Source organism: Ursus maritimus, unplaced genomic scaffold, assembly GCF_017311325.1.
Source record: "Ursus maritimus isolate PB19 unplaced genomic scaffold, ASM1731132v1 scaffold_19, whole genome shotgun sequence".
In the NCBI taxonomy this organism is placed as follows: Eukaryota; Metazoa; Chordata; class Mammalia; order Carnivora; family Ursidae; genus Ursus; species Ursus maritimus.
The window spans coordinates 38,950,987-38,977,645 of record NW_024424341.1 but is presented as its reverse complement, the minus strand read 5'-3'; the positions used below and the strand labels follow the sequence as shown (position 1 = coordinate 38,977,645).

The 26,659-nt window shown below is 42.9% G+C and overlaps 1 protein-coding gene across 4 annotated transcripts in view; it reads right to left on the bottom strand.

The window, feature by feature from the left end:
- Positions 1-6: 6 nt before the first annotated feature.
- Positions 7-26,659, bottom strand: part of DPY19L3 (dpy-19 like C-mannosyltransferase 3) — a 67,146-nt gene continuing 40,493 nt past the window's right edge. For 2 of the 4 annotated variants that reach the window (XM_040633687.1, XM_008689050.2), the window contains exons 9-19: positions 25,288-25,419; positions 23,819-23,920; positions 21,815-21,888; positions 21,477-21,635; positions 18,460-18,582; positions 17,979-18,090; positions 17,077-17,133; positions 12,883-12,965; positions 4,599-4,731; positions 2,211-2,369; positions 7-811 (exon numbers count right to left, since the gene is read on the bottom strand). In XM_040633687.1, the coding sequence (XP_040489621.1) occupies positions 650-811; positions 2,211-2,369; positions 4,599-4,731; positions 12,883-12,965; positions 17,077-17,133; positions 17,979-18,090; positions 18,460-18,582; positions 21,477-21,635; positions 21,815-21,888; positions 23,819-23,920; positions 25,288-25,419 (1,296 nt within the window). In that variant the 3' untranslated portion in view covers positions 7-649. The remainder of the gene's footprint in view (positions 812-2,210; positions 2,370-4,598; positions 4,732-12,882; positions 12,966-17,076; positions 17,134-17,978; positions 18,091-18,459; positions 18,583-21,476; positions 21,636-21,814; positions 21,889-23,818; positions 23,921-25,287; positions 25,420-26,659) is intronic. The other 2 variants (XM_040633688.1, XM_040633689.1) reach the window with 2 other exon arrangements.

Genomic DNA, 26,659 nt, shown 5'->3' with positions numbered 1-26,659 from the left:
CACACACACACACACACACACACACACACACACACACGACACATGACACGTATACTGAAGTGCTACACTTTACATTTCAGACAGGGCACAACGAAAAGTTTTAGATATATATAAAGACCTAACATGATTTTTTAAAAAAATATTAAAAGCATGATAGTTGGAAAACATTATAAAATTTTTAAGTGAAATAGGACAATAAGGAGCTTTTTAAAAAGCCATCCATTGGTCTTGACTAATGAAATAACACTAAAGAATTTAATTATGCATCCCCTTCATTCGATTCCACCAGAGCTGTCTGAAGTCCGTGAACAGTATTTCAGTGCTGAACAGCCTCTGGACCTCCACCACGCTGTGCGGCTGTTCAGGCTGCTGTGGCCCACTTAGTGTGTGCCCCACCAACGAGATTCTAGACCAGTCCCGGAAAGTTGAGAACGTTTAGGCTAAAAAACATTAATGAAACAAGATAGAAGAGACAGAAGCTTGTGTGAGATACTGTCAAGGACGGTAACGCTTGTGTAAACATCTCTACAACTTACTCATATCACAGCTTTGTGGTACAGGCTACCGAACGACATATGAAATGTTACTGTTGAGTTTCATTAGGCTGGACCTTCACGTATCAAAAATAGAGGCTGGACAGAGAGCTTGGTTACTTGTTTCTCGAGAGCTTGTAAACGTGGAATGTTTTGTTCTGGAACACTCTAGTGAAGTATGCTGTGTAGGGTGGCAGGTTTTTCTTTATCTCTTCACAGAAGCGAGGGTGGCCTGCAAGTTTCAAATCGGGATCATTCTCTCCTGGGCCATCCATCATCTAAAGCCAAAACAAAACCAAATACAATTTGGGGGAAAAACCATATTTATAGGAGACAAGAGAAGTAGGAATAGGTGTCGGGTTTCTTTGAGAGTGATATGTTAGGTGAATGTAAATTGTATTATTTCAATGTCAGTGGCTACTTAAAGATCATCTGGTCCACCCCTTCCCCTTCCGAAGTGTAAATCAAGGCTGAGGAGGGGGCCGAGCGTCACACGACGACCACCTTTAATGGCAAAGCTAGGAGAACTCGGATCTCCTTGTTCTTAGGAATGTACTACACTGGCCCTCTCACAAAAATGAAGTGCAGAGAAGAATGACTATGACCGAGCAAATCCTCCAACTCATGAGACGGCCTAGTTAGAAAAAGTTACACACAAATCAAAATTTAAATGCATGTCTTTCGTCTGTTATCTCCTCTGATTTCAAGATAGTCAGAGACAGCTACTTTCCTTGGGCAAAAATTTGAATCTATGTTCTCTTTCCCCCAGGTTTACTGAGGCATAACTGACAAACCAAATTGTATATAGTTAAGGGATAAAACCCCGATGATCTGATACACACGTACACGGTGAAACGATCACCACAATCAAGTTAAGGCGTACGTCCGTGCTGGTCAGAGGACAAACCTGCAGTTACGAGGTGAGGGAGTCCCGAGGCTCTAACGTACAGCACGGTGCCTGCAGTAACCAGACGTGAAGTCGGCCATGACAGTAGACCGTAGGCGTTCTGGATCTCCAATTCTGTACAGTCAAGTTGTTGTTGTTGTTGTTTTGAGATTTAGGCCAGGCTTATCATTTTTTCCCATTCATTTTTAAAACTGTCAGCTTTTATACCAAATAATTACAGCACACATCACCTCTTAAAGGGTGAAAATCTTCTGCTGAGCTAATCTGAGACCTGGCACAGCTTCAAGAACATTTTCCTCAGGAGAAGGGAGAAATAGCTTGTTCTTCTGCTCTGGAGTGAATGCTGGGCCACAGAAAGCCATCTTTGTGGCACTGTGCCCGTGGACAAAGGGGACAGTGGCAGGAGCGGTGACTGGGAGGGGAGCCCTGCTGCCACAGTCACACTCACGTGCCGGCCAAAACGATGCTTCAGAGTGTAGGTTTTAAATGATCGAGGTTTTGTTTTTTATTTTAACAGCAAAGCCTTAAAAAATGGATTCTATGCAGAGTCTCAGGATACAAATCAGCTAAACACAGAGCTGCTCTATTTGACATGAAGTTGGGGCCTAAAACCCCATTATCTGTCCCCTGGCCCTGAAGTGCCAGAGCCAGGAGTCCCACGGAATGCAGTGAAGCTAGGTACTTGGTTCATAACATCATTCTGTAACGTACAGAGGTTCAGAGTGGACCCCCCTCCAGAAGCCCTGCCCGGGACGAGGGGACAGGCTTACGTGCCCGTTGGCGATGTCCAGCAGGTCCCGCAGCCGGCAGCCCCGCTGGTGCCTTCGCTCGTAGCAGATGCTATCTTCCAGGATGACGTAGTCAGCGCCAAAGGACCTCAGGAGGGCGTGCACATCCTCCGGGGACCTCTTTGCATATATCTGATAAACCTGCAAAATGAGATAAACGGGGGACAGGGAAAAATACCACTCAACTGCCAGGAAGTTAGTGGAGGGGTGTCTAATGCGGGAACGTCCCGCGGGGCTTGAGCCGAAGACCTAGACACCTCTTCCTGTGCGGGCCACTCACTCATCCGCAGGCCTGCAGTGTGGCAGGGAAACTGCCAAAAGAATATTGTAATTACTCAGCCTGGAGAAAAGGAAGAGTGAGTCATGCTGAACGCATTTGGATTTCGACACCAAATAGATATGGATTTAAAATGTATCATTGGGAGTTATTCATCGGTAGGTGCCAATTCTAAGGCTGCTTCCCCAAGGTAAACAACACGGTGGAGTAAATAAGACTCCTTCTCTACCTTTAAAAAGATCTTTGGGCCGAAAGCGTCCATTCAGCATGATGGCGCATACCTGTAAGGAGCCCCAGCTTCTGACAACAGCAGTTGCGGAGAAGGACTGCCAGAGGTCCTTGGTGCCAGACTGCCCCCTGCTGGAGCAGCAGGAGACCCTACACTTCTCTGTCACCCGTCCCGGAGCAAGAACACGCAGCACCCAACGGCGGCTCGGCGGGAGGCGCGTCCTTCCCACTCATCCCCAGCACCGCATCCCTTACGTGAAGACAGACGGTGAGCTCCGGGTGCTCTGTGACTTGCGTCAGGAAGAGGCTGCGTGTCTTTTGTGTGTGTGTGTGCATGTGTGAATGTGGGGGGGGTGGCGGAGAGGGCTGCCGACTCCTCTCCTGCACACTGATTTCTAATGAGGTCTCTGACTGAAGAGACGGGGCGCTGAGGGCCAACGTGCCCGTCTAGACGGGCGCCCCGCTGGGGAGGCGGTCTGCTTCTGCTGCTGGTGCTGGGGGGGCCCTCCTCGCCACACTCCAGCAGCGGGCCTCACGCCCACGGTGTTCCCAGGACCTGAAGGTCACGACTGCAGAAGGGCACCCAAACCTACACGACATCAGTTCTGTGAGAGCACAAAGCTCGGTCCCCACACATGGGCAGGGTCCTGGAGGCGATGGTGCTCAGAGGAGCCCCTTGTGCACCTGCTGTGGCTTCTGCCCCCCCCCCTCCCCCAGACCCACCACACAGGCCACCTCTCCACCGCACTCTGGGTCTGGAGAGCCAGGGACCCTCCCTGCTTCCTCCAGCTAACCTGGGACGATCTCGAACACTTGCACCAATTGAAAAATTCCCATTTTAGCAGGACTCTAGGTTCATATATTCTCATAAAATCCAGGTGATTTAGTAAAAAACCATGTGCTTTTAGGCTAGTTAAATCTCAGGCCAAAACAAGACTTTTCAGCAAATTTTGAGCTATTAAGATTAAGAAATGACTGATATAAAACATTAAAAAGTTTGAAGCCACCGCTGGGGAGGACTAAGGGAAACAGGTACCCCCTGCGCCACTGACTGGAACGTAACTAGTACCATCTGTACAGAGGGCGACTTAGGACGATCTGTCACGCTCTGTTACAAACGCCCGTGCTCTCTGCCCCAGTGCTTCCACCCCTAGGAATCGGATGTGCGGAGTGATGCGTATGCAAGCTTACCGTTTGGAATATTATTTATATAGCTGCAAAAGACAGGAAAACAACCCCAAGGGTTAAATAAAATATGCTACATCTGCATAACACAATTTTTGTAGATTTAAGAACAAGCAAGCTGTTAATATACTGATATGGAAGGAGCTGCAAACTATGTTGAGTGCCAAAGAAACCAAGATGTGGTATGTGACTTGTCCCGTAAAAGGGAGGGAAAAGAATATGAATACAGTGTGCGCGCGTGTGTGTACACACATCTGTACACGCATAAAATCCCTGTGGAGAGATATACAACAAACTGCTAACACTATCTGCCTCCTGTGAGGGGAGCCAGCAGCTGGCAGAGGGCTGGAATGTAGACTTTTCACTAAGTTCTCTTTTGTTTATTCTTAAGCTTGAACCATGTGGCCGTATTACCAATTAACACACACGCACACGCACACGCACACCAGTTCATAAAATAAGCAGCCAGTGTGCCCCTATTCCTTTTCCTTCCCTCTCCTATTCAAACGCTGAGAGCTTTGGTCTCAAATGCTCTTTTCCGCACATCTCAAGCTGTTTCTCTTCTGTGATTCTTCTAACCAAGAGGAACGGATATGGATGGCTCTAGTGGACGTGGGGCAGGGCAAAGTCTAGACTCGCAGCCACCAGCCCCAGGGCCCTGAGGCCCGACTTGCCCTCACCGCTTTGGTCCGCTCCCTCAGGCTGTTGTCTTCGTAGTGCGGGTGGTTGGTCAAGGTCCTCCCCGTGCACAGCTTGACTCCGGCCAGCAGCTGCATGCTCCCAGCGAACACCGCCTTCCTTGGAGTGTTAGAGCTGAAAGATTGCAAGAGTCTGAATTAACCTCACGGCTAAGATCTCCTCAGACAACAACGATGACAATATCCCACTCCCAGAATCACCCGGCAGCGTCAGGAAGGGCTGAGACTTCGGACAAACGCAGGAGGCTGCTTGACTTGCACGCAAATTGCTTTATGAAACTTCTATCTGTTTTTGACAATGGTTGGGAAACTTCTCATTGTTTTGCTGGGTTTACTCTTAAAACGAATGGCCTTAGGATGTGGGTATCTCCTGGCTCGAAGTCTTCCAGGCTAAATCCCATAATCCTCTCCTGCTCTTGCCCCAGAGGGGCACATTCTGACAAAAAAGAACTTAGAAGACTGTCATCACGTTTTGTATGAAACTTAACTGAAGGGCTGCCTAGAGTAAAACAAATTATAAAGCCAGAAATTGCAGCTGATCATGAGTCAATTCCAACTTGTTTTTGTTCAAAACCAGAAAAAAAGATCACAGATATTATGATAAATTACTTTTCAGAAAAAAAAAAAAGAATAAAAACAAAAGAACACAGGGGATTCTGAAAAAGTAATTTATTACTCAGTATGGGGATGTACACCATTTCTGATGTGGAAACGCAAGTATTTCCTATGTTCCTTTCCTTGGTCCTGATTATGAAGATCTAAGGAATGTGGGGGAATACGGGCGCTCTCATATTATTAAATCATGACCTCGCTCTCCACGTGCCCCCGAGCTGCGATTCTCCGCCTCCCCGTGGGGTGTGAGGGACAAGGATGGAGGTCGAAGGAAAGACTCCCTGATTACAAGCAGAGCATTCTTCCTTTCCCCTCCCCCCGGACAAGAAGAATTTTAGTAGTTGATTTTAATTCCACGTTTTTGGGAACCTGGGAGTCCCTCGCGAATCGCCAAGGCGTCAGTTTACCGTGAAGAACAGGCGTGCCCTGCTACCAACTCCTCACCGCGGCGCTTCCTCAGAGGCCCACGGGGAGCACCACGGGGAGCACCACTGCCGCACGCGCCGTCCTGCGCTAAGCAAGTGGAGCCTGGCCTGCCTGGGCGAGTTAACAGATGGAGGCAGTGTTGAGAAGCAGTCTCACTGAAATTATTAAAACTCAACCTGCTCTGTAGAAAGAGCTAGAGCAGGCTGTCCTTCTCAGCGGTTTTGGAGGTGAGGGCAGAAATTTATTCCGGTGCCCCGTTTCTAAGAGTGGCCGCTGCCGTACTCCCAAACGGCACGAGGATGTTCCATGCACTTGAGCGTAGTGCTAAGACTACAGTGTGAACGCCATCCCACAAAGGCCTCAGGGTGCCTATGGGTAAGACATCCTACGGTTCAAGTTGCAACACTTACGAAGAATTTACCTGAAGAACTCAGGATTTTCTAACAATGATACTCTCATTCCCTTGGATTTCAAGGAGCTTTCTCAACGGGCACCCGGGATGACGCATAACCTGCATCCCCACCGACTCACGCCAAAGCCTAGGGTGTGGATCCCAGGGGAAAACAGTGTTCAGTGAGCTTGGCTTGCTCGGTAGGTTGTGAGCCTTCCAACGAGCAGACCCAGGAGCACAAGAACAAACAGATGTTTGCTCTGTCCCCTTGAACCAGCAATTTACAGGGAATTCTTGACATGTGCCCCATGTGGTCAGGGGGACACGAGGATTTCAGTGACAACACATGAAGGTGTAGTGCTCCTTAGTGGGACGTTTTACAAATACTTAGTTTAACTCAACGGACACATATTGAACAGTTAGCCTGGGCCCCAGGACTGGGCCGCCCTCATCACAGCATGCCAGAATGACCAACAAGCGTTAAGCACGGACAAATAAGAATTCAAGAAAATGCCAATGTTTTTCCAAGCCAGTCTTCTTTCCTTTTGAACACTCCTAACTGGCTTAAGCCATTCCACTGCAATAAATCACGCAATAATGCCACATATGAGATGATGCCCCAAAGTGACTGTCTTTGGGGCCACTGAGCTCAACAGGTGTAGAATGCAGAAGTGAAGTCTGGTCTCCCTATCTGGCAGAGCGTGGGGTAGAGGCGGGAGCTAACCGTGGCTGAGCTATCCTGGTCTCTACAGTCTAACCGCCTGGAGGGTGCCCAACTGGGCTTTCTACACAAATGACAAATCCGGCAGCTGAGCTGATCACGTCCGTGCACATCTTCAGGTCTTAGCATCACCATTTTGAATTAGAACAGGAGTCAGCATCAGGGAGATGCACAGAGCTGTTTCTAGTATATATATTTTATAACAATATGACTGTTGTCTATTCATGGCTCATGACCAAGGTTTCATCTCCCTTCCTGGACTCTGATCATACCACTTCGATGAATTACGCAGTTCACAAAGGTTTAAAATGTCCAAAGTCCTGAACTGCTTGCTGGGGAGTTATAAAGTTATTCTTTATTCAGTCAAACTATAGCACTGAGGGCCTACTACGTGCTGGGCTGGCAAACACCGTACAACCTGGCTTCAAGAAGCTTACTGGCTAATAATCGAACAGAGCCAGACTCAGTTCCCGCTACAGGCAAACAGGCAAACTCCGAATAAGAGTAGTTAGGCTAGCATGCATTTACTAGTGCTTTCTGTGGGCCTTTAGCCATCCTGGAAACAAAACACACCAGACACGGTCCAATCATGGCCAATCTTGCCCTTCTCCTTTGGGTGTTCTAAGAGCACCTGAGTGTCCCCTCCCGCACAGCAGGTGCAGTCCCCCGGAGAGCAGCCAGCCGCAGGCAGAGCAAGGTGATGTATCACATGACTGCCGAGAGGCACCGAGGGAAAAATGAAATAAACTGCACTCACTTGCGACATGTTTTAACATTTGGCCTCATTAATAAAGAGTCAGAAAGTGTAAAAGTAATGTGATCTGTTTCAACTGTTGGCACAACAATCTCCTGGACTGTTAACAGAGTCTTTCACTAAGGTCCGGGGTTTTATTTTAATGTAGCAAAATACAGGGGTCCCTGGGTGGCTCAGTTGTTCAGCGTCTGCCTTCAGCTCAGGGCCTGATCCCAGGATTCTGGGATCGAGCCCCGCATCAGGCTCTTCCGCTGAGAGCCTGCTTCTTCCTCTCCCACTCCCCCTGCTTGTGCTCCCTCTCTCGGAGGCTGTCTCTCTCTCTGTCAAATAAATAAATAAAATCTTTAAAAATAAAAAAAAATGCTAATGCTGTAATGTTTAAAAAAAAATAAAGTAGCAAAATACAAGCATCCTAATGCCTATAAAATGAACTAGAAAGAATACTTCTTTGAAAACTATTGACTATCAAGCGTAGCAGAGATGATGTTTATTCGCTTTCTTCTACTGACTTGGCTTTATATGCTAGCCCCATGGTAAACCTGGGACATTTCACTGCTACTTTAAATATTTAAGGTTACCCATAAAGCAAATGCTAAGTAAAACAAACAAGTAAAGTGGAACAAAATTAAAAAGAATCACACATTTCCTGAACTTTAAAAATCTAGATTCACTGTGTTTTACATTTTCTATGGTAAACTTAGCAGGCAAAGGGGAAAGGCATTCTTTGTCCTTAATATATGCAGTATGGCAGGTGTAAGGCTGGCTCTTCCTCCTTCAGATACTTCTGCTGACACAGTCTGTGGTCTGTGTCTCAAATAGCTAATGTGCTTTTAACCACTGAATGACACTTCTCTATTATAGAAAAACAAAGCAATTTTTACCAATGTTTGAACAAATGATGTATAAAATGAAAGGATAATTTGTTTTTATAGCTCTCTGCCAAGCTCTATAGCAGGCTGCCCAACCTGCAAACAATTTATTCTGTAAGAAATGTCACTAAATAATGACAAGGACTCACAGGTCAAACGGATTTACATTACATAATTTAAATGTCATTCCAGGAAGACCTGATGGCATTTTGAACAAATAATCTCATTTATTTTTGAAGCTCTAAGCTTCAACAAGTTAATTACTGTTGAACTAATGGGTAAACTGAGCATTATAATATAATGTGTGAACATTTGCTTTATCTACACTTCAAAAATTTATAGAATTATGCAAATACCACAAAATGATTCATTAAATATAAAAGAGGCTTATAGGCATTTGAGGCCTGAACTTAACCTTCATCATATTTTAAAATATCCAGTAATTCTTTCTGCTTTGATAAAATGCTAAGGAAGTTTGGGCCATTTTCCTAGTCCCATTGAGAAAATGTTGCCTATGCAGGCTTCATCACTGAAAAGAGACTACTGCTGGTGAAAAATCATCTAAAGCCCCGTAGTTAAAATGTCACATCTCAAAATACTTAAACGCATAGGAGTGTCTTGATTGCACAACGTCAAAGAAGAATTTCAGGAACCAAGACTGAAACACTCAGAGGGCACAAAGGAACAAGGTATGAAGCACCACTGCTGTGGCGTTTGGCCTCGTGGAAGTAAATGTGCTTCCTGGTCACACAGAAAGCCCAACAAGTGCCACCCAGGGCTCGCTGAAAGCAATACCGGAACAGGAAAAAAAACCCTCAAAAAACCAAAAAGCCCAACATACCAGGTTTTTAATCTTTGTATTTGGGAAACATTATCAGCAAAAAGGAGTCAATATGAACACGGGCACTTAATCTGCTGGGGGACAAGGGGTGCAGCCTGTCAGTGTCACGCAGGAGGCAGGCGACCAGGTGAGCACAAGGGTGGCTCTGCGGAAGGGGCGCAGTGAGTGGCCTCTCAGTTCTCCCAGGGAAGGTTCTGGGGTTGATTTCAACAAAATGTCCTTGCTGATTAACGAGGAATTGAATCTCACAGAGTTCTTAATTTTATATTTAAATTTAAATCTCTACTCTAGGGAAGCCTGGGTGGCTCAGTCAGTTAAGTGACTGCTTTCAGCTCAGATCATGATCCTGGGTACTTGGGATCGAGTCCCAGGTCAGGCTCCCTGTTCAGCTTAGAGTCCACTTCTCCCTCTGGCCCTGCCCCCACTCGTGTGCACTCTCTCTCTCGCTCTCTCTCAAATAAATAAATAAAATCTTAAAAAAAAAATCTCTAAGGAAGATCTAAAGATAGGAAATTTCTGTTACTAAAAATTAGAACTTCAAAAATATTTCAGTTGAAACCTGGTAAGCCTCTGAAAATCTTAAAGTGGAGTCAACAATAAGACTCGGGGGGGGGGGGGGGGTGGAGAAAAGAATGAAGACAATGGTGCTGAGGCTCAACATTTGCTCTAGTGAAGAGGCAGTTAAAATGAATGGAGGAGCACCTGGGTGGCTCAGGCGGTTAAGCGTCTGACTCTTGATTTCAGCTCAGGTCATGATCTCAGGGTCATAAGACCGAGCCCTCCATCAGGTTCCATGCCCAGTATGGAGCCTGCTTAAGATTCTTTCTCTTTCCCTCTGCCCCATCCTCTACCTCTCTCTCTCCCTCTAAAAAAAAGGGGGGGGGATGGCCACCCCATTTACACGCTCATCATCATGTCCTATATATAGCTGGTGCTCAATAAATAGCTGTTAAATTATATTCGTAAGTATACAAGTTCAGATATAACTTCATGTATTAAGGCTTTCAACACTTTCACAGAAATCGAGTCCCTGCGGTGCGGCCCCTCTCATATTAACAGGTGGTATCCTAACGGAATGCCCTTTATCTTCCCTGGTGGCTGTCTGGTTAGCCAGTTAAAGGTCATACCTGAGGCCCCTGCAAAAGCAAAGAACCAACTCCTGCTGAGGTGATGGAATCCTCCGACCCCGAGAAGTCCAAGCGAATACTTGGCAAGACCTAATCTCCAAATGGAAGCACAAGAGCGACGCCCCAGGCAGGCATAGCTGTGCGGTTCGCCCCAGCGCTAAGCACCTGAAGCAGAGACGGGGACATGGGGGGTAAGCTGCTTCCCCCGCTTCACATGGGAGGCGCCCCGTGCCGTAACGGAGGCTCACTTGAGGTTCCCCTCGAGTTCCTGCAGGTGGCCGTTTCTCATCCTGACTCCTCCTCAAGGGCAGCCATCCTGTAGCGAGCTCCCCGCACGCGCTGCCGGAAGACGGAGGTGGCGTTACCACGGTGCCCGGCGGGAACAGCAGCAGCCCAGGCAGAGGAAGCAGGCATTCCTCACAGACGGGGCTGGGTCCCCACCGGAGGCCTGGGGGCTGCCCCCAGACGATGGCAGACAGACTCTGGGACACACGCCACGTATCCTTAGGCGGCAGCCTGTCCTCCAGCCCAGCTCCAAGCTACTCATGGCATGGACACACGTGACTGATCAAAGCACTAAAATGAAAGCTGAAGGTCGTATTTTATGTTTCAGAAACAGAAGAAATCAGGGCGAGTTAAAAGAATATTAAGTACATTCCCTTGTGTTTGGAATTGAAGGCGACAGACCAGAGCCGATTTAAATGTTGATTTACACAAATACATTTTGTGTCTAAATAGACCCTATTTTGGCATATATTCATCATCACTTAAGCTTATTTCACAAACATGCCCAGCAGCTATTTTTGCAAAAACAATAATTTGGATTTGAAGAATTTTAAGGGAAAGCAAGCAGGATTAGATCACAATGAAACCAATATTTTGGAACAATACAAAGCTTTCCAGTTGCTGAGGATTTTTTAAAAAGTAAAAAGAATATGTCTCCATTCAGGGAGAGGACCATGTTAGTGAGAGGAGAAAGTAAGGAACAAAGATCGCCTTCCCAAGTGAGAGAAATAAGAGACTAACAGACTGTCTTCTTTACACCCGGAATATAATCTCTCATCCACAATTTTTCAGAACCAGAAGCGTTACTTTAAATAATTTTCTGTGAGGACAAGCACGGAAACAGAGGCCCTACAGTAAGTACAGCCAGGCCGACACTGCCAAGCCCGACCTGGGATCTGCTAGGACACATGTGTACTGACGCTACAGTTCATTCCTGTAAGACCGGGGCGTGGAGGTGGGACGTTTACAGCACCGATCTAGGCAGACCCTCCAGACCCGCCAGCTTCGGGATTCTACTGGACAGCGCGTGCCCTGCACCATTTGTATCAAGAGTGCAATTTTAACGACAGAAAATATCAGCCTCACCTTCAGATGTACGTGTCATAAATTTCCAGTTGACTATAGTTAATGCAATAGTAATTAGCTTTTCTTTATACGAATAACCCTCTTTCCCCATACACAATAAATACTGAAGGGATTATTTACTCTATAATTGTCTGCCATGATTTAAAGTTAAATAAATAAAGACAAAGCCCTGCTTCGTAATCTCACCACTGGAAATATCTGAAAAATTATACTCCCTGCATCTAGTCAAAGCCAGTCCGACATTGGGACCAAAGCCACATATATATTTTAGACATAAATCTCTGTAAAACCCATGTATTGCACTCAAGAGACCTAAGCTATCAAACATTTACCATCTCTTAATAACACAAGCGGTGCTAAACTGTACTGGTTAGTCAGCATTAGTCATGAGCAAGTGCCAATACGGCTACTAAAATTCTAAGGCATGGAGATGATACTGCCGATGCCTTCGGAATATGTCACACAAGATTTGTGACATCTATTTACATGTGAATCATTACACTGCTGCTCTTTGGTTATAAAACAGGGAAATACAGTAGTACAGGGCACAGGAATACTGCTCTGGGTAGAAAAGTTTATTTGTGCTGGTGGGAGCCCGGTTTCACTAACAGTTCATCCTGATGCCGAACGCAGAGGCACCAATAAGAACCGATATAATGCTAAACATGACGATGTTCGAGAGAGAGGACTTTGTATTTTCAGTTTCCTTTAGGCCTAGGCTTGGGCAATATGTTTCATTAAAATGAAATGTGCAAGGAGTAGGACTCTAACTTTTACATGATTAGCAAGGAAAGAATACTTCAATGTGTCAGCAGTCACAGAAAACCTGGATGGTATGAAAATGAAAGCAACTTCAGTAAAGGTGGAATTCGCCGAGAGTATAAAGCTTTCTTTCCATGGCTGTCAGTGGCCTGGAGTACATCCTCCAGCTCTGTGTTCCTCTCCTTGTGGGTTTTTTCCCTTCTTCATGAGACTGTGGTTAGAATAGTTCTTGAATGGAAGGAAATTATTTCCAAATATAGGGTTTTAAAGAAAAACTTGAAAATGAATGTATCTTCACAATTAGATTCAGAAAAAAGAAAACACCAAATGAGGTCTATAGTGACTCTTAAAAGGCACTTTATATTTTTAAAGGTTAAAAAAAATCCTCTTACTTAATCCAGTTCATCAGCTCCACTGTGTCTGGATCATAGAATTCTCTCAACTCGGAGAGTTCATCCATCATTCCTGGCCAGAACTGAAATTAAAAACAAAACAAAAACAAAAACAAAATCCACCCCCGCACCCACAACTATCACTAAGATTCAAATGAAAGAGGGGAAACTGCATAGAATTCGCGAGCTAGATCAACAGGACAAGTGCAGTATCAGAATGACCTCACCTCCGCAGTTCGCCCTCCTGGCCTAAAGCGAGCCAAAGTCTGAGATAAGGTCCCCAAATTATCTTGAGCCAAAGCTGATCAGGACTAGAGGGGTTGTCAACTTTTAAAAAAGAGCTTTTATTTTACTCTGGTAAAAATGCTGTCGTATGTGGTGTTAGTACCTAGGCAAACGTTAATTTGGGTATGACAGGAATGGCAGCCACGAGGAAGCTCACAGGATATCGGAAACCTCACTTCCGTCGTGCCATCTCCCCTCGAGACAGAAAATGCCCTCACAAGACAGCACCGTTGTGGAGCTGCAAACATACTCTGGAACACAGAATCTCACTCATCCCCGTGGACACGGAAGGCGTCATCCCTACTGCTGTTTACTCTTTACGTTACTAGTCTGGAGACGCTGGCTCGGAGAGAGGACTTGACCAAGTCACAGAGGGGCAGGGCTACCACTTGAAACCTGACTCCAAATCCAGCCCCCTCTTCACGGTGTTCACAGCGTCTGCACTGGAAATCTGGACAAATGCCTCAGTGTATTTTAATGTAACTACAGGTACACAGGAGAGAAGAGTATTTGAAATTAGGACTCTCCAGGCAAATCTGGTGCATCTGAATATTCTATTTATGCCACTGGTGCCACCTACTCGAGTTAGTTAAGGTGATGCAGAGAGAGCGTAAACATCCCACTCCAAGTCCACGGCTTTTCTAACATAATTGCCTGGTTAATGCCACAATTAATTACATGTTCACTGCTGTGTCAAATGACGACTGGCTACGAAGCCTTGATCACCCACTTACACCCAAGGGTGAACAGCACAATTCCTATGTTGGAAGAAGGCCCCTGACAATGGGTCTGTGCTTCATTAATGTGGAAAATGCAGTAATTGTCCTTCAGAACCACTAACTAGAACCAGTGTGGGCACCTGACTGGTCGGTGGCTGTGTTTTAGCCCTGTCACTTTCATATCTTGTCATCTTGTCTTCGGCCATTTTTAGTGCTCATTCTCATCTTGTCCCCTGGGTGCATGAACCAGCACGACTGCTGGTGATAGAAAATCAGGTGTCGGCACTACTGGCTCCAAGTTTTAGAAGAGATGTAATCATAGTGATTCAATGATACCTGTGTAATATTTCAATTATCCCTATTAATTTGGATCATCAGTAGAATGCCAACTTTTTAATGATATGTCCTCATTCTTTTGGTATAAAACATATGTTGAAATCTATGAATTCAATGGATATTAGAAATTTTTCTACCTTGGAAGTTGCTGTTGTTAATTCTGAAAACGTTCAAACCTAGTAACACCGTCTTGTGATAAACTTCTTAAGCAACGTGAAAATAAGTGTTGCATTAACTAACTGCTGTTTCTAAATGATACGAGATTTCAGCAATGCCAGTAAGTTAACACGAGAGTAGCAATTTTATTAAACTCCTGATTTTAGAGTGAAGTGCATGTGTTTCCCTTTTAAACAGGATTGTTCTGAAGAGATATATAGCAAAATTGCTACTATGAACAAGAAAATCTAAATCCCCATGATAATTGCTCTGTGAAACTCAACATCAGGCTTTGAAATACAGGAGTTCATTTTACTCACAGGTAAATCTGTTCGATAGCTGGAAAACAGCCTCAGTTTCAGGGTACTTCTTAATGTGCATAACATCTTTACCATCTTTGTGAATTTACATTTTGAGAGGCTGGGCTATCTAAACTGTTTTGTACGGTGAAAGCTGGATGCATCAGGGTTTCTCCTGAAGTTGGAGCTGAGAAGGGCTATGCTGATGCCAGGTCAATCTTTGGAAGGAGTCTTCCGAGTTACTCTCTTACTCAAAGAATGGCTACGTAGATTTCCTGGAAATGATGGCTTTTTTGGTGCTATCACTGGTCTTTTTATAGTAATAGTTTTCAAGAGGGGTGGGTGGAGGGATTTTGCCCCACCCCCAAGGGGATGTTTCCCAATGTCTGGAGATTTTTGATCGTCACGACTGGAGGGAGGTGCTGCTGGCCCCTAGGGCGTACCAAGTAGGGACGCTGCTAAACATCCTACAACACACAGGACAGCCCCCTGCGACAAAGGACTATCTAGCCAGAATGTCCACAGCGCCTCTGCCGAGAAGCCCAGTTCTATGCATTAGCCCCACCTAGAGGGCCGAGGAAAATGCACATTTCTGGACTCCACTCCCAGAGTTTGTGATTCAGTAGGTCTGGTCTGGAGTGCGAGGGACCCAAATATCTGTATCTCTAACACGTTCCCAAGTGATGCTGATGCTGCCTGTCTGGGGACCACACTCTGAGAACCAGTGCTGTACAGCATAGTTGATTTCTTCTGTACTCTCCTTCCTCAATTTTACTAAGAACAAGAGATTTAAATCCTCACATAGCTATAAAGAAATCAATAAAATTCCAAACACATAGCTGAGACCTAAGAACTCAGCCTACGCACAGAGCGACCGTGGAGAAAGATTGTGACAGTGTGTGTATATCTTTAGTGTGAACAAGAAGCACGGTGAGCTCCGTCTCTTCTGGGAGGAGGGTGCTTTATCACTCAGAACCCATGTGCAGAGGTCAAGTTACCCCATTCGTTATTAAACATACACTCCGTTTAATCTCTAGTTGTTGCTTTCCAGAGGTTTTAAAGAAGTTTCATTTATTAACATTCGAGCAATAAAACTCCCAGAGGCAGGGGGAAGAAAGAACCTATGGTTTCCAGGGTCTGAGTTAGCACAGTGCTCTGCCTGCGACAGCAGGTGCTCTGATAGACAGGAACGTGACAGAGCGTAATGTTTTGAAATATTTACAGCAGAATCATCCAATAGTGTGATTTGCAAACATGATTTTTAGCCTAAAACCTTTGGCTTCAGATAAAATCCTACATGAAAGTATAAACAGATAAAACCAAAAGCTGAGCTGCTGTAGCTGACCCTCTCCATGGGTGAGCCCCCCTCCTCCCGGCAGCCCCTGCCCAGATGAGGGGCTACCCACAGTAGAGTAGGAAACCTACTGTTCTAACATGAAACCAAATTTGAAGGAAAAAATCTAAACTTAAAAAAAATATATCAGATTTTTTAAAAAAGAGGGTAAAAGCTCAACTGGCTAGCATAGCCTGGGCTCCCTGCCCAGGTACCGATGCAAGTCTCTAAATCTCAAAGATGCGACAAAAGGGTCACCAAATAGCCGGACTGACGACTCCCTGTCTCTTACGGGGGATTCTCAGAACTGAAGCACAGTTAAAGCTATTTCAGAAATTAGTCAACTGAGAGCATGAAGAACTTCATGATTTCCTATTGAAACTGAAGGACAGCTAATGAGGCGAATCCGGGACTGTATGTATTTACATATACCCAGTCCCTATAGAGATGATTTTAAGCATCTAATAAAATACGTAGGTTAAAATAGGATGCATTTTAGGGGGGCGCCTGGGTGGCACAGCGGTTAAAGCGTTTGCCTTCGGCTCAGGGCGTGATCCCGGTGTTCCGGGATCGAGCCCCACATCAGGCTCCTCCTCTGTGAGCCTGCTTCTTCCTCTCCCACTCCCCCTGCTTGTGTTCCCTCTCTCGCTGGCTGTCTCTATCTCTGTCAAATAAATAAATAAAATATTAAAAAAAAAAAAAAGGATGCATTTTAGGATCTCTTATTCTCTATAACGCAGGTAACAGGAAATTATTTTTCTACTTTATTCACCTCAATATAGGTCTGAAAACATGTTTATTTTTAGAATTTGCATCAGCTGAATAGTAAGTCAGAACCAAAATTAATTAGAAAAATTAAAGTGTAGTTGTTTTTGCTATAATGTTTTTACTTGTTAAATACTTTTGGGAAACAGATCGGTTTTCCTATCAGTGCCTTCGTGAGAAGCGAAGGAGATGTTTGTAGCCTCTGCAAACCATTCTATTTGCCAATAACATAGAGTACATTGAGTCAAAGCAATTATTCTGCTAAATTAATGATGGCAAGAATGAGGAAAATCAGTCTTACCTTATAGCACAGATACAGCAGTATTAATATCGGTACTGAATATCGCATTATACATATCTATATAAGAAAGACATTATTTAGATCACAGGTATTTTTGCCTTACAGTTTTGCTTTGTAAACACATGACTTTTTTTCTTTTTAAAACAACAGAAATGTACTTTAGTGCAGCATGAGTCTCCAATCTGCCCAACAACTAAGTCAACGTAAGGGTCCCAATCACTCAGGAGATACTCCTAGCATCTACCATATTGCCACCTTGTGAATTTATAGGGGAGAATAACTCAAAACTGCATTTATAGGCTATTAATCATAACCATACACTTACTAATATTTGTTCTAAGTATAATTTATAATAATAATGGTGATAACTCTGGACAATGGGGTTACTGGTGATTTTTAATTTTTCCTTGTATGCTTTACAGTATTTCCAAATTCAGTATAATGAGCACATCTAACTTATGGTCTGGGAAAAAACAAATGATTTAAAAAATAAAATTAAAGTTGAGAATAAAGTTATTTAAAAAATAACTCCTTATAAAATCATAATGTGTCAGGGCACCTGGGTGGCTTGGTGGGTTAAGCGTCAGATCTTGACTTCAGCTCAGGTTATGATCTCAGGGTCATGAGCTCAAGCCCTGCATGGGGCTCCATGCTGGGAATGGAGCCTGCTTAAGACTCTCTCTCTCCCTCTCCTTCTGCCCCTCTGCCCTTCCCCTGCTCGCTCTCTCTCTAAAATAAAATTTAAAAAATCATAATGTGTCAGTTATCTATTTTCAGCTTCAAATTTTAGTCTCCATTTCATCAGACCGATGAACAGGCAACTACTGAAAATAACAGGAACTGGTATGAAAGAAATCCTAAAACTCATAATGAAAGGGAAATGGCAAAGGGACAGCACTGACCCTCTTTGGGTTATAAAGATGGAGCGACTTCAGGAGTAACTCCCATATCTCAGGGCTGCATAAGCCAAACGACGCGAACACACACATGTGCGACGTCCAGAGGTATTTCATTCTGTAACAACAGAGACATCCGGAGGTCAACCGGTGCCAGCTGCGGACAGACCTGCAGTGCGACACAGCTGTGCCATCTGTGAGAGGACAATCTGACTGAGGCTGTGCAGGAACCAACTGACAAAGAGTTAGTTATGAATTTCACTGCCTTTCAAGAAAATCATATAAATAAAAATGGAGGAATGCTGATAATTAGGAAAAAACTAGTTACTAGTAATATTTTGTACTGGAGAAGGTAGTAAACAAGGACATTTTACGGGAACCATAATTATCAATGAAGAGGGCTGTTTCCGAGTTGCATTGCTAAAATATGTCATGCATAGAGTGGTCGAGTAAAAAAATAATGAAGCAAACAGGTAAGACAAAATACCTCATTGTACTCAATGCCAAGAATCCAAACAGAATGGTATGTATTAGGTTGTAAGCAGTTTCTGGTTTCAGGATGATCGTGCACTTTCCCATTTGACCCGTGGATCGCTGGCTTGTAGAATCACTGAATAAAACAACACACATACAAAATTGAAGCTGGATACATCATTTAAGCTAGTTAAACCTTTTTTAAAGATACCAGAAACTTATGCCTCATGTATTTAGAAATGTGTTACTGCTCTAAGCGAAAATGAATCAGCATTAATCAATTCTGAATTTGTAAGGATAAAACTGGTATAACAATGCACTAATAACTAAAATTTAACAAATTTCATTTTAAGTAAAAATTTAGAATGCTTCAACCCTTTAAATTACAAGAAAATAGAAAAAATTCTTCTGGGATCACTTACATTGCAAGATATCTTTAAAGATATTTCATGAGTTACTAGCATTTTACAAGTTTTTACAAAGAAGAAAAAATAAAAATGAATCCGTAAACGTGGAATTCAGTTCCCTTCTGAACAAACGATCACATTTTAACCAACCAATACCTCATTAAAGATGTTGAACATGACTTTTAAAAATCAAATATGGCTCCATTAAAATAATTACACCCATAAAATGAATAATAATTCCTTATCATATAACACCCAATTCATATTCTGTTTTCTATTAATGCCACATTAACACATTTTTCAGGGGATTTCTTTGAATTAGGACCCACAGCTTTCACACTGCATTTCATCAACGTCTCTTTAAATTATTTTCAATCAATGCAAGTATCTTCCAGTTGGAGGCCATTTATTGCCTGAAGGAAACGTATCATTTGTCCTGTAACTACTCCCACCTTCTGGACTTGGCTGATTGTCTCCTTGTGGTGGTGTTGAATACATTTCTGTATTCCCATGCTCCTTATAAAATTGTAATTAGATCTAGAGGTTAATTATTAGAGTCAAGTTCATTTATTCTGGCAAGAACACTGCATGGGGGATATGCTGTACTCTAAATTGCATCACACCGGGGAAGCACATACTGTCCTATCTGGTTGTCTGAACTCTGGAGATGCTGAGATGGGCGAGTGGGTTCGGATGTTGTACGATTTGTTGTCAAGGGGATAAGGAAACAGCAGGAAGGGCTGCCAGTTTAAGATAAAAACAATACCTTTACAAGGCCCCACTTACCCTTCATAAAATCCTATAGACCTGGATATATATGGCGCTTCCATGCAACTAGAGAGCTCTTCTTTCCTAGAAATCCTTCCACCACCCTAGATTCACACGAAAATCAAACTGATATTCTAGGGTAATTTTCACCACTGGTAATAATCTTGACTTAGACGTTACATATTACAACCCAAACTCTGGCTTCTATGTTGCTACTAAAAGATTGCTCCAGACAAGGAGAACATATGTTCTCATCTCCCCTTGATACCTGAGAGAATTTTGCAACACCTCTCCCCATCTCCCCGGCCAAACTGGAAAGCTCTTACCAATCCCGCGAACACAGAGCCCGTGAGTTAATCCCCTTGCAGTCCTAGCCTTTACACTAATGCAGATGTGTTGCATAAACATAATAGTATCATCCTTCCTAGTACTAAAATGGTAGAAATACTTCAAATACTTGGCATTGATAAAATATCCTTCAAATTACTTAAAAGTTAATTAATACTAAGATACAATAATTCTTACATTACTTTAATTAATGTAATGCTTTTCTTTTAATAAGGTTCTAATACCCCTACCTGGTAGATGAGGACGCTCTTTAGAGCATCTTCCCCTACAATCACACACCAGTCAGCCTGCAGAGACGGCTCACAGACTCACACTGAGCATGGCAGACACCGTCACAAAACACTGCAGGCCAACTGAGCTCCCTGCTTTGCATGCAGTCTAGAGTCCTGCCGACACTTGGCGTGTCGGGAATAATGTTAAATTACACTGTCTAGAATAATTTCCATCTATTTTTACAGGACTAAATTTTATCTTGGGCTAGATATCGGGCTAAGAACACTTCTGAAAGATACTAAAATAGTTTATAGTCAATGAAATATTTTCATGGTTCAATGTGGCTTCACTCTTAATAATCATAAAACATCTCAACTGATCTGGACTCATTTTAATGCCCTTTCCCAGCACAGCTCTCTGGTGGCTGCGAATCACAGATCACCAGCACCTTAATTGGCAAGATAACTACAGAGAAAAGGGCTTCCTTCTGAGCTTCATTAAGTTTTCACAAATGACAGTAGCTTCAATTTCTTACACTTAATTTTCTTTCAATTTAACATGGATAGTAAATGCAAAAACCTCCATCAGCTTTGTAGGTAGGCATTCTACAGGCTTTAAAAAAGTCTTTATACTCCCCCACTCTTTCTTTTAGCAGATTAGTGAACATGTTAAGTTTTTTAGACATAGTCAATTATTACTGAAGACTTTGGCGGATGCTAATAGTAACGGTCCACCTCAACTTTATAAGCCCCTTAGCAAGATGCAACTAAACAAACAATGGTTAACTCCTGATATTTCACGAGCAATAAAAAAGGCAGCTAGACAAAAGGTAGAAAAACAATAGGAAACTAATAATGAGAATGAAACAGAGACTATGAGTCAGTAATAATACCAGCTTAATGACAGCTAAAATCTACAAAATATCCTACGCGAGGCACCATTCTAAGTACTATTGTTTTAACTTATTTACTCCCCACAGAACCCTACAGAGTAGGTCTTCTGAGTATCCCCATTCCATAATAAGGGCAATGCAGAACTGGCTCAAAGAGGACCTTGTTCCCAGACCAGTCTTGACTGCACTGCCTGCTTTTTGCTGTCTCTTAGCTGGTCGATCCTTAACTACGGAGTGTGGGGTCCACTCTCATCTGGTTATGATCCCCCTCTGAGCTGAACAGAGGGGGCCTGATATTTTGTGCCTATCTGTGCCTGATATTTTGAATTTCAACTGCAATTTTTCTGCAACACAAGAACAAGTTCATTAAAGCATAGGACAGGTTTCTGCAACATGCCGTACCTGAGATTATGGAAGGCGACCGCTAAGGCTGCCATCACTGTGATGGACAGAACAAATATGTAAGCATAAAAAAGGAGAGTATCTGAAAGCCTTCCGAATGTATTAAAAGGTAAGAGGCCAAATGCTTCTTCACACAGATACAGATTTGCATCAAAATCTCTAGGGAACAAATGAAAAGAAAGCAAAGTATTAAATTCAGTACAAGATAAATAAACCACAAATTTTTCCTCAAAATGAGCCTGGTATTAGTAGTTGAAGGCATAATGATAAATTAAGTTTTAAAGTCCCTGCTGATTTAATATAAAGAAAGCAAACATAAATTTTAAGTTCAGTCCTACCTTGTTGCTCCAAACCCAAATTTTGCCTTCAGAAATTTAAATATGTGTTCGTCTGACTTCAGATTAAGAATTTTCTGTCAGGGAGGGAGAAATGAAAATTGTTATTAGTGCCTTAGGCATGGTTTCCTGATAATTTCCCATTGAATACATATATTCAGTGTCCAGTTTCAAAGGACTGTGTGCACATGTGTTTATAAAATTAGCGAATATTCTCAATAGTTGTTAGAACTGAGGAATTCTAACACGGGGACTTTCAAGCTCCCTCTGTTCCTTTTTTTTTTTTTTTTTTTTTTTAGCAGAATCATTTTTTCCAACCATCTTACATGTAAGTAATAGATAAAAGATGAGCTTCTTCGGTCTTCGGCAGAGGGAGAGGGCTGAGGCCCTGTAAAGTACAAATTTTTTGATCAGAAAACCAATAATATGATGATCTGAAACCTCAAACAGATACAGAGCCCACAGGGCCTGTGTGGCTTTGGGGTTTCTGTCTGCAGACACAAGTGATAGAGGACTCAGTCACACAAAGACAATCGACGCCCCCGCGGTGGCCGTCCGGGGGAACCGACAAATGCCAGGGCGCATCATTAGTGATTATCATGCACATAACTTTATTTTTAATATATGGCTTATAAAAATCCATATAACAGAAATGGGTGAAGAAATCCTGTCAGAAGGAAAATGAAGACAGAAAAGAGAAGACAATGAATCCGGGAAGTGAGGTTAGTACATAAAATACATTCGCTCGAGATGAGCCATAAATCTGGGCTCACGCATCAAACTAGCAAATGCAGACGGAGATAAAAGCGCAGCTTCTAAGATTAAAACAAACCAGTTGCTCAAAAGAGATCCTAACACTCCTAGAACTGAGACTCAAGAGGAATTTTCCTCATGGGTACAGTAAAAACAGCAGGAGCCTCAAAGAAGATTTTTTCTAATTCCTCTCATTGTACGTAGTTGGCAAGACATCAAGTACAATTCAATAGATGTTATTCTTTGGGAAGTCAAGAATCAATGGTCCAGGCAGGCAGCTCTCTGCTGACTTAATCCAGGCACAGATCACTGAATATCTAGAGTGGGGGAATGGATGAACTGCGTATCTTTCAGCCAACCCTTCAGAAATGCTGATTGCTCAGCTCAAATAAGCTTTTGATAAGTACTGAATTGTATGGAGTTGAAGAACATAGTGACAAGGACCCGGAGTGGAAGTGTTTAATGCGCCTGGATGAGTGAGTCTTTGATAGTCGACAGACAGGAAGAGGGACTGCCATTCTCTTACGGAAGAGAAGGAGTCTGTCATGTACATGCAGATGTCTCCTGTCCTGAAACCAGCCTTCTAGAAGGGGCAAAATCATCTTAATAAATCACTGTGCTTCTGACAGTAAAGTTAATTTATCTCTCTTTTTTAAAAGTAATCTCCACACGCAATGTGGGGCTCCAACTGATGACTCCGAGACCAAAAGTCACATGCTCCACCAACGGAGCCAGCCAGACGCCCTGCCAGTTTATTTAACTTTACCCAGTAAAAATCATGTCCGCTTTTTTTTGTACCATGGTGTAAGAAAATGCTCTCTAAAAAGTAGAATTTTTTAAGTTTAGAGAAACACTTGTTCAGTGCTTTTAAAGGTGAGCTTTTAAAAAGTTTAACTCAAAAAGTGAGTTCAAGTTAGAACATTAATTAAAGAGTGAACAGGGGTGCCTGTGGCTCCATCGGTTAAGCAGCTGCCTTTGGCTCAGGTCATGATCTCAGGGTCATAGGATCAAGCCCCACGTCAGGCTCTGCGCTCAGCGAGGAAACTGCTTCTCCCTCTCCCTCTGCTCCTACCCCCCTCCACTCATGCTCCCACTGTCAAATGGATAAAAAAATCTTTAACAAAGGATGAACAGAAATCAGTGACTAAAATCAAGAAAACAACTGTTATTGAAACAAAGTTAAAGCACAGCTTGTTACAAGTAAAACTGCTAATTCTGTAGTAATATGAATTAAAGGTCATTTTATTAACCTACCTTAATAATGTTGTTGAGAAAAAGTGTCAAACATAAAACTGCAAATAAATGTAACAATAGTTTCCCAAGCCTATTAAGGAAGCTTCCAGTCTTCAGATTTTTCTAGAAATTAAAACAGTTGAGTTTCAATTCTTTAGTTCATAAACATTTAAGATGGGATTACTTAAGGATTTAAAACATTTGATCATGCAGCATAGAGAAAATATGTGGAAAATATAACCAAGTTTTTATGAGATTACAATGTTTTAATATTTATAAATTTCTAATATAAGAGTAAATGAATTCCTTAATAACAAGCTTCATAAGATCAGAAAACTGTCCCCATCTTTCTTTCTTTCTTTTTTTTTTTAAGACCTTTGCAACCAGAGTATGGAGTCTGCCAGAAGAGACTCAGAATACACTGACTGAACAAATCTTGTGATCACTGATCCATTAATTCATGTAGCACAGACACAGCCATAACCCAATTAAATAAAAGAGCTATCAGTATAAAAAAAGGTAAATTGTGCTCTTTGACACATAATAGTTTTCTTATAACCCTTAGATAATTTTAAGATTATCAACTATAATATCTGAAGAGTTAAATATTCGTGATGTTTATTTATAATTAGAGTTAGAAGGATGAGTGAGAACTACTGTTTTAGATAATCAACTAAAGCCTGTTCTTAAAAGTCGTTATGACAGCTTGTCCATGACAGCTCTCACTCCAAAAGAAAAAGGATTTATTCTTTCCAAAGCAGAAAGTAAAACAGCTTCTTGATATAAAAGTGTTTATGAGAAATGTTTCTCATATGCTTATGAGAAAGAAAACAGGCTTTGTGACGCTATATGAAGAAAAACAATGGACTCTTAATTAAATCTCATGTAACTTTAAGAAATTTGAATTACTGACTAAAGCCAAAAGAATCAGGTCAATGTTTTCAAACGTGACACTCTAGGAAGTGTCCCCTTATTTCTACGTGTATGTCTCTGGCTTCTCACAATTCAGAGTTAGTTTTAATTCACTTAAAAATCAAGACCATGGTACAGAACGAGGGGTAAAGAGCAGGGCTACCACATCAGTAGTACGGTGTCCACCAACTTGACACCGCGACGAACATTTCCCCAAGCAACACCTTCTTCTTACTCTTGGATTCACACACACAAAAAAAGTTGAAGATTTTTGCTTTTATTTCAACTTCCTATCGATGGCATTCAAATAAGCATCTTTGGCTAATCCCTGAACTAAGATGCCAATTCTCTAAGAAAAGAAACATGTCAAAACAAAGGGATGGCACATCAGAAAGCTAGAAAACAGAAATGCTATACCATGCATGTAAAACCCCTCACAAAACACCTGAATAATGCCCTCAGTGCTTTTCAGTGGGAATTTGCTCAGACAACTTCCTTTGTGCACTGTATGAAAATAAGGCCCAACCAACCACACAATTAAAAAAAAAAATTGCATTAAGGACACAAAAATGTCCTACCTGAAGTTTTCTTGCAATTAATACTGAAAGATTAAAACTGATAAGCAATGATCCAAGAATCATAGAATTAAAAAACTGAAGGATGCAGACCAGGAGCAAACCTGTCATTTGGATGCCGTACAGCCATGTCGCCTGCAACAAGCAAAGATCAGACGGTGAAATGGATTTTATCAAGAGACCACAACATGCTGACATGTTGGCCACGGGCTGGCTACAGCCTGAGTCACCAATAACACACCTCGCTTCAAGTAGTTCAGTCTAAAAAAAGTCCCCCAAAGGAAATCATTTACAGCCTGTTTCTTTACCTTTTAATTACACAGCACTTTAAACTTTGTGACGTTAATTAAGAAGGAAACATAATATGAAGCAAACAACGGCATACACGTATTCTGGAAACGAGCAAATGCGATCCGCAGCCTTCCGTTTTCTTCTAAATTCTTTTACAGTTACTGTCTACGGTAATTTTCTCAAGTTCTATTATTGCCGAATGTTGCACCCTTCAGGCCTGTGTCCTCTCCTGCTTCATTTTCTGGGTGCGTGCTGAACGCCATTAGACTGCCCAGTCCTCCCGGCGCGACGCCTCCGACCCCCTCCGCCTCACGGGTCCGGGGCAGGCGGCGCAGAGCGCCTGCGCACAGCGCCCGTTCGGGCACACACCTGCTGCGCGACCCTGAAGCACGGCACGCGGCCCAGCGGCAGAAGAGGGATGCCGACCGCTGCTTCAGAGCTGCCGCGAAAGCCGGGCGTAAGGACCGACGTGGTGATGCCTCGCGTATCATGAGCGCTCACTAAAGACAGCTCTTGGTGTAGAACTGTTGACAGGTTGATACTAAAAGAAGCAAAACTCAACCCATTTGAACACAGAAAAAATGCCACAAACAAAAAATGACAGCCTCTAAGAAAGAGTTGATACTTTTTTTCTTTTTCAAGACTTATTTATTTGAGAGAGAGAGAATGTAAGAGTGTTTGGGGGGGGGAGAGAATCCTCAAGCCAACTCCCCGCTGAGCGCGGAGCCAGAAGCGGGCTCGATCCCAGGACCCGGAGACCAGGACCTGAGCTGAAATCAGGAGTCGGACAGACACCTAACCGACTGAGCCCCCCAGGCGCCCCACACTTGATACTTCCTTTCGTCTCTAAAACTGGACAATTCTACATTCTTATTGGCGTATGAAAACTTCTGCGTCTGTTCAGCAGCAAATCAGATTTCCCTCATTGTTTTGTTTTGTTTCACCTCGAAACAAAACTATATCAAAAATTTAAAGGCAACGGTTCCGTGTTTTTGGTTGGTGTTAACAGAAACTTGGATTTTAGGGTTATAAAGATAGAATATTTTATTGTAGAGATTTAGAAAATCCAGGAAAACATAAAAAG